This window comes from Hyla sarda, chromosome 4 (assembly GCF_029499605.1).
Source record: "Hyla sarda isolate aHylSar1 chromosome 4, aHylSar1.hap1, whole genome shotgun sequence".
Classification (NCBI taxonomy): Eukaryota; Metazoa; Chordata; class Amphibia; order Anura; family Hylidae; genus Hyla; species Hyla sarda.
The window spans coordinates 188780475-188796236 of record NC_079192.1 but is presented as its reverse complement, the minus strand read 5'-3'; the positions used below and the strand labels follow the sequence as shown (position 1 = coordinate 188796236).

General features: G+C 42.0%; 1 protein-coding gene across 3 annotated transcripts in view; it reads left to right on the top strand.

The window, feature by feature from the left end:
- POLR1H (RNA polymerase I subunit H) overlaps positions 1–13236 on the top strand; it is a 41448-nt gene extending 28212 nt beyond the window's left edge. For all 3 annotated transcript variants that reach the window (XM_056573112.1, XM_056573111.1, XM_056573109.1), the window contains 2 exons: positions 5822–5931; positions 11645–13236. In XM_056573112.1, the coding sequence (XP_056429087.1) occupies positions 5822–5931; positions 11645–11669 (135 nt within the window). In that variant the 3' untranslated portion in view covers positions 11670–13236. The remainder of the gene's footprint in view (positions 1–5821; positions 5932–11644) is intronic.
- The last annotated feature ends 2526 nt before the right edge of the window (positions 13237–15762 follow it).

Here is a 15762-nt window from a genome sequence, read left to right as displayed (position 1 = left end):
GCAATTGGGTCTCTTTGCAGGCGACTTAATTCCTCCACACCAAACTCAAACCACTTCATCAATCTGAACAAAAATGTTATAGTTGTGCCCATAACAAAAAAATCACAGTTCAGCTTTTTATATCTGGTAAAATGAAAGCTGAGCTGTGATTGGTTGGTAAAAGCTGATACTGACCAGTTGTCTGATCCAGGTGGCGTCAGATGCCAGATTGAAAGTGTGGGTGAATTTATGAAGACTGGTGTATTACATGCTGGGCACATTGCACAAGTGGTCAGTTGGCCAGATATATTTAGAGGTATGCCTCATAATAAATCTAGCTCTTTGTGAGCCGTATGTTGCCTTCACTGCACTTTAAAATTTACGCCAGCTCTGTGTTGGCGTAAATTTTAACTACAATTTACACCAACTTTCTGCCGTACAGTGCTTAGGCCATACCTCCTTTTATGCTCAACTACTTACACACACCAGGAGCTTGTGCGAAAAATATTTCCACTTTTTTATGCTTAAATGGGCACTGTCATCAACTTTATTTTTTGATATGTTGTAGTTCTTATGTACTACAGCATATCTCTAATATACTTCCATAATTTTTTTTTTTTTTTTCGGGGTGATATTTACGTTTAAAAACCGGCCACTAGGGGTCACCCTCCTAGTGGCCGGCTGCAGCCAGGCGTGACGTCACGCCCGAAAAAGGACTGTTTTTGGCTGGGCAAAATCAGTCCTTTTTTCTTGTTGGCTGCGCTCGCTCCCTGCCTGTCAATCAGACAGGCGGGAGCGAGCGCATTAAACGCTGGGGCTGCGCGCATTGGCTGGTTATAGTCGCGCACAGCCCATTCATCCCCGACATGTACACTGTAGTGGAGACGGCGCGCGCACACTAGTTATCAGTGCCGCGCTGATGCTCCACTACTGTCGCTATGCAGGCTACTCCTATACTCCTCCTCCCCGGGTATCACATGTACAGATAAACAGGGAGGAGGAGACCCCGGAGCAGCCTGCCATGTGATTGGCAGATCATCTATGCGCGCTCCCGACACGAGCGCAGCATAGATGAAGTGAGGGCGGAAGTCTTTGCCTAGCAGGCGTCAGTGACGTGACGCCTGCTGGGAAAGCCGGCTTCCGGTAGAGGAACGAGCAGCCAGCAAGAAGATGTGCAGATGACCGCTATGTGAGTGCCAAAATTTTTTTGTAAAGGCAGGGAGGGGGTTAGGGATAGATTACCTATAGGTAAGGACAGAATAAAATAAATGTGAGATGGTGGGAGCTACTCTTTAACCCCTTAAGGACCCAGGACGTACTAGAATGTCCTGGCACCCTGGGCTTTAAGGACCCAGGACGTACTAGTACGTCCTGGTGTTTCTCCGGTCTCTGCCGCGCCCCGGGCAGAGATCGGAAGCGGATGCCTGCTGAAATGCTTCAGCAGGCATCCAGGGCAAACGCCGAGGGGGCCATGTCTGCCCCGCATGTCGGCGATCGCTGCAAATCGCGAGGGAAATCGCCCTTGCTATCTGCGGCGATACCGGGCTGATCGGGTCTCTGGGACCCGACCGCCCGGTAATTTTGCATGATCCCGGTTGTCACAGACAGACAGGACCATGCTGGAGTATCGGAGCGAGGTGGCAAGCCTGCCACCTCCTCCTATCCCCTGCGATTCTTCGGTTAGCTAACCGACCAATCGCAGGGGGGACGGTTACTTCCTCCCGTCCTGCCTGGCCCCTGGAAGTCTGGAGAGAACGGGAGGAAGACCGGAGGATGTGGCGGGGGACGGGGGAGTGCTGGGGCCCGGCCCCGGTACTTACCTCGTCCCTGAAGACCCGGATCCCGGCGGCAGAGACGGCGGTGGTGGCGACAGGTGAGTGGATCTTCGGCGGCGTCGTGGGACCTTTGCAGCAGTCCAGACTGCCGTGAAGCGATCTGGACTGCTCCATCTGGTCCCCTTACACTACAACTCCCAGCATGCCCAGACAGACCTTGGTGTCTGGGCATGCTGGGAGTTGCAGTTTTGCAACATCTGGAAGGGCACAGCTTGGGAACCACTGCATCAGTGGTCTGCAAACTGTAGTCCTCCAGATGTTGCCAAACTACAACTCCAAGCATGCTGGGAGTTGTAGTTCGGCAACATCTGGCTCTAAAGATGTTGCCGAACTACTACTTCCAGCGTGCCTGAGAATGTTTGGGAGTAGTGGTTTTGCAACAACTGGAGGCACACTGGTTGGGAAACATTGTCTGTTTCCTAACTCAGTGTTTCCCAACCTGTGTGCCTCCAGCTGTTGCAAAACTATAACTGCCAGCATGCACTGATAGACTGTGCATGCTTGGAGTTGTAGTTTAGCAACAGCTGTATAGGGTACATTCACATGGGCAGGGGGGTTACAGTGAGTATCAGGCTGCAAGTTTGCGATACAGCTAATTTTGCACGGCAGCTCAAACTCGCAGCGGGAAACTCTCTGTAATCCCCCACCCGTGTGACTGTACCCTAAAAACACTACACTACACAAAATAAAAAGTAAAAAACACTACATATACACATACCCCTACACAGCCCCCCTCCCCAATAAAAATGAAAAACGTCTGGTATGCCACTGTTTCCAAAATGGAGCCTCCAGCTGTTGCAAACAACTCCCAGTATTGCCGGACAGCCGTTGACTGTCCAAGCATGCTGGGAGTTTTACAACTGCTGGAGGCACCCTGTTTGGGAATCACTGGTGTAGAATACCCCTATGTCCACCCCTATGCAAATCCCTAATTCAGGCCTCAAATGCACATGGCGCTCTCACTTCAGAGCCCTGTCGTATTTCAAGGCAACAGTTTAGGGTCACATATGGGGTATCGCTGTACTCGGGAGAAATTGCCTAACAAATTTTGGGGGGCTTTTTCTCCTTTCTCCCCTTATGAAAAGGAAAAGTTGGGGTCTACACCAGCATGTTAGTGTAAAAAAAATTTTTACACTAACATGCTGGTGTTGCCCTATACTTTTCATTTTGACAAGAGGTAAAAGGGGAAAAAAGCCCCCCCCAAAATTTGTAATGCAGTTTCTCCTGACTACGGAGATACCCCATATGTGGGCGCAAAGTGCTCTGGGGGCGCACAACAAGGCCCAGAAGGGAGAGTGCGCCATGTACATTTGAGGTGATTTGCACAGGGGTGGCTGATTGTTACAGCAGTTTTGACAAACGCAAAAAAAACAAAAACCCCACATGTGACCCCATTTTGGAAACTACATCCCTCACGGAATGTAATGAGGGGTGCAGTGATAATTTACACCCCACTGGTGTCTGACAGATATTTGGAACAGTGGGCTGTGCAAATTAAAAATTTAGTACAGCCCACTGCTCCAAAGATCTGACAGACACCAGTGGGGGGGTAAATGCTCACTGTACCCCTTGTTACGTTCCTCAAGGGGTCTTGTTTCCAAAATGGTATTCTCCAAAACGTACTCTCCAAAATCCCCTTGTCGCTCCTTCGCTTCTGAGCCCTCTACTGCGCCCGCCAAACACTTTACATAGACATATGAGGTATGTGCTTACTTGAGGGAAATTGGGCTACAAATATAAGTATAAATTTTCTCCTTTTACCCCTTGTAAAAATTCAAAAATTGGGTCTACAAGAACATGCGAGTGTAAAAAGTGAAGATTGTGAATTTTCTCCTTCATTTTGCTGCTATTCCTGTGAAACACCTAAAGGGTTAAAACGCTGACTGAATGTCATTTTGAATACTTTGGGGGGTGTAGTTTTTATAATGGGGTCATTTATGGGGTATTTCTAATATGAAAACCCTTCAAATCCACTTCAAACCCGAACTGGTCCATGAAAAATAGTGAGTTTGAAAATTTTGTGAAAAATTGGAAAATTGCTGCTGAACTTTGAAGCCCTCTGGTGTCTTCCAAAAGTAAAAACATGTCAATTTTATGATGCAAATATAAAGTAGACATATTGTATATGTGAATAAAAAAATAATAATAATATTTTGAGTATCCATTTTCCTTACAAGCAGAGAGCTTCAAAGTTAGAAAAATGCAAAATGTTCAAATTTTTCATAAAATTTTGGGATTTTTCACCAAGAAAGGATGCAAGTTACCAAAAAATTTTACCACTATGTTAAAGTAGAATATGTCACGAAAAAACAATCTCGGAATCAGAATGATAACTAAAAGCATTCCAGAGTTATTAATGTTGCCGAACTACTACTTCCAGATGTTGCCGAACTACTACTCCCAGCATGCCTGAGAATGTTTGGGAGTTGTGGTTTTGCAACAGCTGGAGGCACACTGGTTGGGAAACATTGTCTGTTTCCTAACTCATTGTTTCCCAACCCGTGTGCCTCCAGCTGTTGCAAAACTATAACTACCAGCATGCACTGATAGACTGTGCATGCTTGGAGTTGTAGTTTTGTAACAGCTGGAGGTCCCCCCCCTGTGAATGTACAGGATACATTCACATGGGCAGGGGCTTACAGTGAGTATCAGGCTGCAAGTTTGCGATGCAGCAAATTTTGCGCGGCAGCTCAAACTCGCAGTGGGAAACTCGCTGTAACCCCCCGCCCATGTGACTGTACCCTAAAAACACTACACTACACGAACACAAAATAAAATAAAAAGTAAAAAACACTACATATACACATACCCCTACACAGTAGGGTATTTTTCGCTATTAACCCTTGCAAAAATGTGAAATTTGGGGGGAAACATCCATTTTAATGAATTTTTTTTTTTTAACGTATGCAAAAGTCGTGAAACCCGTGTGGGGTATTAAGGCTCACTTTATTCCTTGTTACGTTCCTCAAGGGGTCTTGTTTCCAAAATGGTATGGCATGTGTTTTTTTTTTTTGTTTTTTTTTTTTGCTGTTCTGGCACCATAGGGGCTTCCTAAATGCAACATGCCCCCCAAAAACCATTTCAGAAAAACGTACTCTCCAAAATCCCCTTGTCACTCCTTCGGTTCTGAGCCCTCTACTGCGCCCGCCGAACACTTTACATAGACATATGAGGTATGTGCTTACTCGAGAGAAATTGGGCTACAAATATAAGTATACATTTTCTCCTCTTACCCCTCGTAAAAATTCAAAAATTTGGTCTACAAGAACATGCGAGTGTAAAAAATGAAGATAGTGAATTTTCTCCTTCACTTTCCTGCTATTCCTGTGAAACACGTAAAGGGTTAAAAGGCTGACCGAATATCATTTTGTATACTTTGGGGGGTGCAGTTTTTATAATGGGGTCATTTGTGGGGTATTTCTAAGATTAAGACCCTTCAAATCCACTTCAAACCTGAACTGGTCCCTGAAAAATAGTGAGTTTGGAAATTTTGGGAAAAATTGGAAAGTTGCTGCTGAACTTTGAAGCCCTCTGGTGTCTTCCAAAAGTAAAAACTTGTCAATGTTATGATGCAAACATAAAGTAGACATATTGTATATGTGAAAAAAAAAATTTAAATATTTTGAATATCCATTTTCCTTACAAGCAGAGAGCTTCATAGTTAGAAAAATGCAAAATTTTCAAATTTTTCATCAAATTTGGGGATTTTTCACCAAGAAAGGATGCAAGTTACCACAAAAATGTTACCACTATGTTAAAGTAGAATATGTCACGAAAAAACTGACTCGGAATCAGAATGATAACTAAAAGCATTCCAGAGTTATTAATGTTTAAAGTGACCGTGGTCAGATGTTCAAAAAACGCCCTGGTCCTAAGGTGTAAAATGGCCTGGTCCTTAAGGGGTTAAGTGCTGGCTTAGGGGATTGATACATTTAGTACTGCACACTATGACTTACTAGTAGAGATTACATGGCTGTGTGCTTGATTTAATGTAAATTCTGTTTCAGATCGATAGGCGCTGCAGCCGCTGTGGCTATGAGAAGATGGTGTATCACACAAGGCAGATGCGCTCAGCAGATGAGGGACAGACAGTTTTTTATACATGTGTGCAATGTCGGTATGTACTTTTGGATTCCGTTTTAGCTGTATATATATTTTTAAGTTTAAAGTTATCAAATTAAAATGCTACATGTACCTACTAACTATATTCTGTGTAAAATGTAACAACCAATGGACTAATAAGGTTGTTGTTTTTTTGGTGGGGGTGGTTCTTTTTTTTTTTTTTGGGGGGGGGGGGGGGGGTTCAATATGCAATAGATTTTAAAGCATTACTTTCATTATTTACTTTTGACATGTCAACAGTTAAGATCGGTTGGGGTCTCTGTGCTGAGATCCCCTCTGATCATTATTTATATCCTGGAAAGGATAGAAATATAAACATTGACTTCTTTGCTGTAAGGTAGACAAACAGAATATTTCTATTTTGCCCTTGTTTACTGTTTTTCACTTCCACACCTTTCACTGTAATGCTGTAGGCATCACTTTCCAGCAACCTCCTGCTTATCACAGACAGAACAGATAGTCTCAGCTTAGTTGTAGACCTAGTAGTCAGAATGACAGCAAGGTTTCAGAATGATTATAAAATATAGATAATAAAATTAAAACACAATCACCAAACATATGATAAACACAAATACTTGATTTAAACAATAGGTTATTTTTTATGACACATTCCCTTTAAAGGGGTACTCCGGTAGAAAATTATTACAAACAGATTTGTAAATTTCTTGTATAAAAAAAAAATCTTAATCCTTCCAGTACTTATCAGCTGCTGTTCTTTTCAGTCTGATCACGGTGCTCTCTGCTGACACCTGTCTGTCTCAGGAACTGTCCGGAGCAGGAGAGGTTTGCTATGGGGATTTTCTCCTGCTCTGGACAGTTCCTTACATGGTCAGAGGTATCAGCAGGGAGCACTGTGGACAGACAGAAAACAAATCCAAAAAGAAAATACTTTCCTCTGTAGTATACAGCTGCTAATAAGTACTGGAAGGATTAAGATTTTTTTAATAGAAGTAATTTACAAATCTGTTTTAACTTTCTGGCACCAGTTGATTTGATGAAAAATGTCTTCCACAGGAGTACTCCTTTAACTCCTTTTTAAGCACCAAGGGCGTACAGGTACGCCCTTGCTCCCTTGTACTTAAGGACCAAGGGCGTACTTGTACGCCCTTGGCATTTCCGGTCAACGCTGCATCCTGAAGGATAGGAGTGAGGTGGTAGGGGTGCCACCTCCTCATATCCCCTGCCATTGGTCGGTCAGGACTGTAGCCCCGTACGGGAGATCGCGTGGGGTCCTAGCAGTTGGACCCCACGCGATCCTTAGGATAGGGGATACGTTTTTCAAAGCTGGAATTCCTTTTTAAGATATATATATATTTTTTTTAATACAAGTAATTTACAAATCTGTTTATCTTTCTGGAGCCAGTTGATATGAAAAAAAAAATTTTTCACTGAAATACCCCTTAAGCCAATTTTTGTTTTTGCACTTACGTTTTTTTTTCCTTCCCCCCTTTCTAAAAATCATAACGCTTTTTCAATTTTGCACCTACAGACCCATATGAGGGCTTGTTTTTTGTGTCACCAATCGTACTTTGTAATGGCATCACTTATTTTATAACGTTATCTGTGGTGAAACAAAAAAAAAAAAGTATTTGTAGTATGAAATAAAAAAACAACAAAATGCCATTTTGTTACTTTTGGGGGATTCTGTTTCTACACAGTGCACTTTTTGGTAAAATGACAGCTTATCTTTATTCTGCAGGTCCACACGGTTACAATGATACCCAATTTATGTAGGTTTTATATTTTTTTTACTATTTAAAAGGAATTATGACCTACGTGCACCAAAAGTAGTATGTTTAAATGGGCACTGTCAGATACAAAAACTTTTAATGTTTTAAAGCATTGCAAAACAATATGTTTTGCAATTGCTTTCATTTTAAAATCTTCAATTTTTCATGACAAAAAAACCAGTCAAAACAACTGGCCACTAGGGGTCCCTCTGCCTGCTTGACCAAACATGGCCACAGAACACACAGAGGTATAAATTATAAACAACAATTTAACCCTGTAAAGGAGGGTTAACAAGATGCCTCTATATAGGTATGTGCTCTAATAAAACATAACTTTTATTCAAAATAAAGGTAGGAGATGAGAACCAATAACACACTTAAAACCACTAACCCAATCACATCAATTCGATGTCACCTATTCAATACTATATGGACAGAACCCTAACAACCAACTCCTTGGTCAGTACAATAATAAGTGTTGTCTCCATATAGCTGTGTGGAGTACTATATTAGTGTACACTCATCTCACTCCCCTGTATTCCTTTATACTTGACAGCACTATAGGATAAACGGTGATGACCACTTTGTTAAGGAATCATCACTAAGGTGGCGTGATGTATGGGGAACTGTCTATTTCATATCTATGTATCCCAATCACTTTTGCATATTGCCCCGTCCCTGCTGTGCACCCACGAGTAGTTTCCTCTCGCTCTTAAATACTGGCCCACTGGTATACCCCGTTTAAGCGCTATCGGGTGCCAGCTGGTCCACTCCAAAAGACTTGACCACTGTCTCCTTACGGAACATTGTGGTTTGAATGCAGCCGCTCTTGTCGCTCATAATAGTAAGATGCAGAAAATTAATCATATTGTGTCCAAATTCAGAGGTAAATAACATGCCAATCGCATTGTGAGTTATTGTTTTGAGTGTCAAAAATGGAATATGGTCAACCTACAATGTGACCAAGGCTAGTGCTCACTGATAGTGACTATGAGTACCCATAGCTGTCGGCTAAGTCTTGAGGGACTTTCCCTCCCTTCCCACCTTTCCCTTAGAGCTTCTATCAATCGAAAGATCCGTTGAACTCTATGACTCGATTGAGAATTTAATATTATTGGTGCTAGATATTGTTTGGCCACTGCTTATTAAGTGCATAATAATCTCTGACTGGTCTGATCGAGGTTCAGACACAGTTGTTCAGTGAATAATTGGTCTCTATATAATTTGTCCTGCTTTATGACATTATATTCATTAACTTAAACCAATACTTACCATATGATACAATTTGACGAACTCAATTTTCACTAAATTAATATTCACTATATACATGACAATCGACTCCTCATAATTTGATATAATATCCACCAATAGATTTCGATGTAACAATTATACATTTTTTGAACAATTGCTAATTATCACTTGGTTAGTGCCTTATAAATTCATTCCCAATGGGCAGTTATATTATATTATAATAATTACTCCTGATAGATAATTATAGGTTTCTTATTTAATCACTATTTCTTAATATGTAAATACACACTTAGTTTTCTTCTTAATGCCTTCAATCCAGCTATGGAGATTAGGGTCAGAATATGCTCCTAATATAGAGCCACTATGGCACTGAGGGACTGACTGTGCGCACGGGTAATACGGTAAAGCTGGCTGCCGATGTGCAGACCAGAATATACTTCAGTATATGTGAAAGCTAGACGCGCATGCGCGATCTGGCATGCTTGATCATGTGAACGCAGGAGGATCACATGATCGGAATGCGACGGACAGCCCCAACATCCCTGCAGTGAAGCGGCGGATGTTTACATGAACCACATAGCTTATTGGCTCCATAAATGGTAAAATGGTAAATCCATCAATAAAGATCGTCAGTGGCATCTGATGTAAGTAAGAAAGTGGATAATGATTGGTCAACTGGACCTATTGCTAGTATCAGGAATTCTGTTTGGATAACGAGAGTCACTGGAGGATCCTATTGGCTCTGAGATGAGAGCATGATCATTGGCTAAGGGGATCATGACATGACTGGGACCTAGGATATAAAAAGGCTCAGATCCCATTGACACTCTATTCATCCCTCTCTCCGCCGCTCAAATAGCCGCCACTAATCGCATGTCTGCCCGCCACTAACATCTCTGCCCACCAGATGCTCACATCTCCCCTAGGGTTAGCATTTCTGCAACTCCCAGCATGCCCTGACTGTGTTTTGCTAATGCTAGGGGAGATGTAACCATCTGTCTGCTCACATCTCTCCTAGCATTAGTAAAACTACAATTCCCAGCATGCCCTGACATTGAGGACAAGCTGGGAGTTGTAGGGTTGCAAATGCTAGTAGAGATGTGAGCAGACAGCATACTGAGGGAGGGGGCGGAGACCTGTACAGTGAGGCCACACCCCCTCCCTTGGAGAGGAATTCAGACTAGTGAGCAACAATAAAAGTGTTATAAAAAAAATAAAAAAATTATATATATATGTGTGTGTGTGTGTATATATATATATATATATATATATATATATATGTGCTAGACACATATAAATTAGGTGTACATGGTCAGGATTAGGTACTGAGTGATATATTTAAAAAAATTAAAATTTTAAAACCTTTATGTTGGATCTTAGTTCCGCTTTAAAATTGCCATTTTCTGACCCCTATAACTATTTTTTTTCCCCCATACAGGGCTATATGGTGGCTCATTTCTTTGCACCGTGATCTGTAGTTTATATCTGTTTTATTTTGATGGGACTTTTTGATTGCTTTTTATAAAAATAAAAAAATGTTTGTAATTTTTTTTTATGGTATATGAAGTGACCAAAAATGCGCAATCTTGGAATATGTTTTTTTTTTTTTTAATTTTTTTTTTTTTTTACGTCTATGCCATCGACCGTGCAGTTTAACTAATCTTATATTTTAATAGTTCGGACATTTACACACGCGGCGGTACCACATATGTTCATGTTATGGGAAAACATTAGGGGAGGGGCTTATTCACATTTATTAACTTTTTTTTTTTACACCTCTCTTTTTTTTTTTTTTTTTGCCCCCATAGGTGGCTATAACATGCATTCTTGTGACTGCAGACACTGTTCAATGCTGAGCTTTGGCTCTGCATTGAACAGTGTTATTGGTGCTCTGCTGCTTAAGCCTGTGTGGGCTGAAGGCAGCAGAGACCCGATCGGACAGCGAGGAAGCAGGTAAGGGCCCTCCTGCTATCCTCTCAGCTGATCCGGACATTGTGATTTCATTGTGATGGTCCTGATCAGCTCCGCTGATCTGCCAGGTAATTTTTTACTTTTTAGATGCCGCAATCTAAAGGATTAATGCTGGGCACTGTGACACCACCCTTAAAAGATTTTTAGAAACATGTTCCTTCCCTCTTAGTGTCCTTTGTTGATGTATTTACACTATGATGAGAACAGAAATATGTTTATTTGCCGGAATTATTGAGAGTGGATTTCAGCTCACAGCAGACCCCTATTGATTTCAATGGGATTCTGTTGCACTGTGTACACTACAGAAGTTCTGTGCCGGGACCTCCAAGGTGCATCCGGATTATGCCAAAAGAATAAACATGTTCTGCCTGAAATTGCATTGCAGATAATGAGATGGCGTCTAGTGCCGAGCGGAGGCTGCTGTAAGCAAAATTCAGAGTGGAATTTCAGTAGTGTGCATGGAAGCCCTAAATGTATGTTCATTTGTTAGTAAATGTTTTCTAATGTTGACCCATTCCCAATTCCATAATTGAGAAACGTGCCTGGAAGTGACCGTTTAACATGAGAAAAGCGCATGTTCAAAATCTCATTGCACGCTCTGCAGTCTCTGCTGAGAGGGTTAACAGTGATAGGGTACATATTAGAAGGTTGTATTTATTCCCATGTGCTCATTCACACCTATTGTACTGTACCTAATGGTGACAGATAAATAAGTGTTATCCATCTAATCAATAACTTTTCTTTTTCTCTTTACAGTTTTCAGGAGAAAGAAGATTCTTGATACAGCAACTTCAGTATTATTATTTATGTCAAATAACCAAGTTCCATTTTTAAGTTGTTTTGCAATAATAAAGCATTATTTTTCTTTATACTTTTTCTGTTGTTACTATTACTGGCTGTATACATCAGTGTTTTGCTATATGTATGTATAAATGTCGGCTTGTCTGGGTAATTGTTGTGGTGAACCTTAAATGGTCGCCATAGCCTATGTGGTTCCTAACATTTTTGTATATCCCTTAATTTATCAAAATGACTTCTTCCCCCAGAAAGACAAGTCTAAAGTCTTTGCCACTAGGTGACTCCCTTCCCTGCAATTTGCTGTGCACTGCCTGATGGGAAATCTGTCTCTAGTAACTGAGACGCCAAGACAGAACATGGGAAGTGATGGTGGGGCATAGTGCAGGGCAGAGAGGGGGAGATATACTGAAACCTGTGCAGAGGAAAAGTTGACCAGTTTCCCCATAGCTACCAATTCATTATTTAAAAGGCCTCTGAAAATGTGAGAAACTGGTTGCTATGGGCAACTGGTCAACTTTCATCTGCGCAGGTTTTGATAAATCTTCCCCGGAGTGTCCGCAGAGGATCTGCGCTGTCCATGCAATTACTAACAAATTTGTAAATGACTTCTATTTAAAAATACTTATCAGCTGCTGTATACTACAGTGGAAGTTTGTTTAGTTCTTTTCAGTCTGACAACACTGCTCTCTGCTGACACCTCTGTCCATGTCAGGAACTGTCTGGAGCAGGAGAGGTTTGCTATGGGGATTTGCTCCTACTCTGGACAGTTCCTGATGCAGACAGAGGTGTCAACAGAGAGCACTGTGGACAGACTGGAAAGAACAATACAACTTTCTCTGTAGTATACAGCAGCTGATAAGTATTGGAAGGATTAAGATTTTGTAATAGAAGTAATTTACAAATATGTTTAACTTTCTGCCACCAGTTGATTTAAAAGAAAAAAGGTTTTCACCGGAGTACCCCTTTAAAGTCCTAACTGCCGCACGAGGATGCCTTGGAACATCAGTGCCAGCGCTACCTCAGCTGCCCGACTTCCGTCACCTTGAGATGGACGGCGATCCATGCCAACGAGCAGCCAAGAGAGCAGGCACTTTCTCGCTGCACTTACAGACAGCATAACCTAGCGATACTTACTGCTAGCAACAATCCCCAATATCGCTGATTCACAGCAACAGTCTCCGCTGACCTTCTGAAACCACAGGAATTATGCTTCCATAGGCCGGGAGCCACCCGTGCCAACCTGTGGGAACACTAGTTTTTGTCCCAGCGCTATTTCTTCCACTAAGACTCATTCTTTGGTTCTATAACTTGGTAACAGTCTTGGATTGTATATATCTGAGACCTTCACTATGCAGTCTTATCAGATACACCGCCTGTATTCATTCTTATGCAATTCCAACTGAGACGAACTTACTCATAACCCAGCAAGGTGGCATTCTATACTGTTCAATTAATATATATGTATCTCTTGTTACTTTAACCGTGACCAATTTTATCGTTTTATTGTCATTATATGCATAATTAATCTGTACAAAGGGCCCTGCTCAGATTCCAGCTTTTTATATATGGTTATACTTTTAATAAAAATACGTAAATTTATAGAGAAACCAGCTACATCCTATTCTTTTTCTATGTCTTATTCCACATAGGCTAATTAATATATCATTTCTGTCTGCATCTTGAGGTCTGATTTTTAGCTATTTTTGATTACATAATGTTTATGGCCCTATTGGGTATAGTGTAACTCAGTATCTCGGTGCAGACACAAACTATTATTCATTTTAGTGTGCAGCCACTCAATTTCTTAATTCTAAAATGTTAAAACAGATTTGTAAATTACTTCTATTTAAAAATCTATTTAATCCTTCCAGTACTTATCAGCTGCTGTATGCCCCAGAGGAAGTTGTGTAGTCCTCTGTCCATGTCAGGAACTGTCCAGAGCAGGAACAAATCACTCCTGCTCTGGACAGTTTCTAACATGGACAGAGGTGCCAGCAGAGAGCACTGTGGTCAGACAGAAAAGAACTACACAATTTCCTTTGTAGTATACAGCAGCTCATAAGCACTGGAAGGATTAAGATTTTTGTATATAAGTAATTTACAAATGTGTTTAACTTTCTGGCACAAAAAGAAAAAATTCTGTTTTCCACCAGAGTACCCTTTTAAGTTCAGTAGACCAATTGTAATCTGCAGAGGCTCAAACCCGCATTGGGAAACTTCCAAGTAATCCGTCCATGTGAACGTACCCTAATAGTAACTACCTTTGATCCACTGGTCATGAATGTGGCTTTGAGTCCCACAAAAAAAAACTATACTCCTGGAAATTGACTGAATGTAGTCACTTTAAGGGCCTGTTCAAACTGAAGAAATTTGGCAAGGAAAATCTTGCTGAATTCGTCTTACATCTGCTGCAGCACGGTGCTATGCCTGCGGAAATAAGTGCGAAATTTAAAGTTAGATAGGTGTCTCCAGTACTGTCGGGCTGTTCTATGTACTGCACTAGTACAGCCTGCGGTCTCAGCTGTCCAAGCATGCTGGGAGTTGTAATCTTGCAACAGCTGAAGAAATACTGTTTGCAAAACACTGCTCTACTTACTGCATTACCACTCTGTCCTACTGCCTGCCATAGGGAGTGCTCTGTGAAGAGGCTGTAGTTACCGGTGGGTGTAAAGATTCCAACTCCAGAGGTGCACTTCTGCATGTTCCAAATAGGGGCCTGAGCTCTGCTACTAACATGTTCACTCTTCCACTGGAATCCATTTCCTTGTAGATTGTGTCCATTGTGTAAACTGTGCAGTAAAACTCCCACTAAATCCAATGGGAGGCTGCTGCAAGCGGAATTTTCTCGTAGAAAATCTGCATAGGTTTATGGTTTCACCTGGTGAAATTTTTCTGGCTGGAAACGGGGAACAAGCCTGAAATTCTGTCAGCAGCAGAATCCCATTGAAAACAATGATAGGCTGCTGCATTAGAATTTCCTAGCTGAATTTTTCCACCGGATTCTGCTTACAAATCCCACTGCCTTAAAGGGGATAAGATGTCCGATCGCGGGGGTTCCGCTGCTGGGGACCCCCGCAATTTCAGCTGCGGCACCCCAGACATCCAGTGCGCAGAGCGAACTTCACTCCTTGCCAGATGATTGGCGATGCAGGGCAGAGGCTTGTGACGTCACGGTCATGCCTCCTCAATGCAAGTCTATGGGAGGGGGCATGACGGCCATCATGCCCCCTCCCATAGACTTGCATTGAGGGGGCATTGCCATGACATCACGAGCCTCTGGTGCTCTAAACCAAAGCAGGGAGATCAGACATCCTTTGGATGGGGATAAGATGTTTAGGGGCAGAGTACCCCTTTAAGACTGATGACATGTACTGTGGGTATATGTTATATGTTGGTATATCTTCCTTGTGTAATGAAGTGTTTCTTTTCTTGGACCACTTTTGGTCAGCCTAAGACTGTTTCGCAACCGGGTGCCTCCAGCTGTTGCAAAACTACAACTCCCAGCATGCCCGGACAGCCATGCTGGGAGTTGTAGTTTTACAACGGCTAATACCTGAATTTCCTTTCTGGCTCACTGACCTTGTAAAGAGCATCTTGCAACCACTTGTTCTGTAGAACAACAGAGCTTTATAAGCCATTGTCATAAAATGCTCTGTGTGACGCTATTACGGTTTCTTAACTCTTTCCACACTATAACACTGAGCTTAGGGATCCTTCCATCCATAGAACTAACACTGTAACATGGATGCAGATGCACTGGAACCTGGCCTTTTCTTCACAGCTGGTATCCAAAGTGAGGGGAACACTAAAGGGACTAAATGCTCCAGTTGCCAGCACACATTGCTCAGTTTCCAGGGTAACCTAGGGACCAGGATTGGTCCAACCTTTTACATATACTTCTGCATTAACTGTATCACTGCTTTAGATCCCTCAGCACATAGTCAGTGACAGGTAGTAGACTAGTACAAGAGGATGGCATTTAATGTTTCTAAGCCATTTATTGTCATCTAGCCGAGCACTGCGAAAAAACTTGGACAATGCTTTACAGACGTTACTGTAAAATTGATTTGGAAACA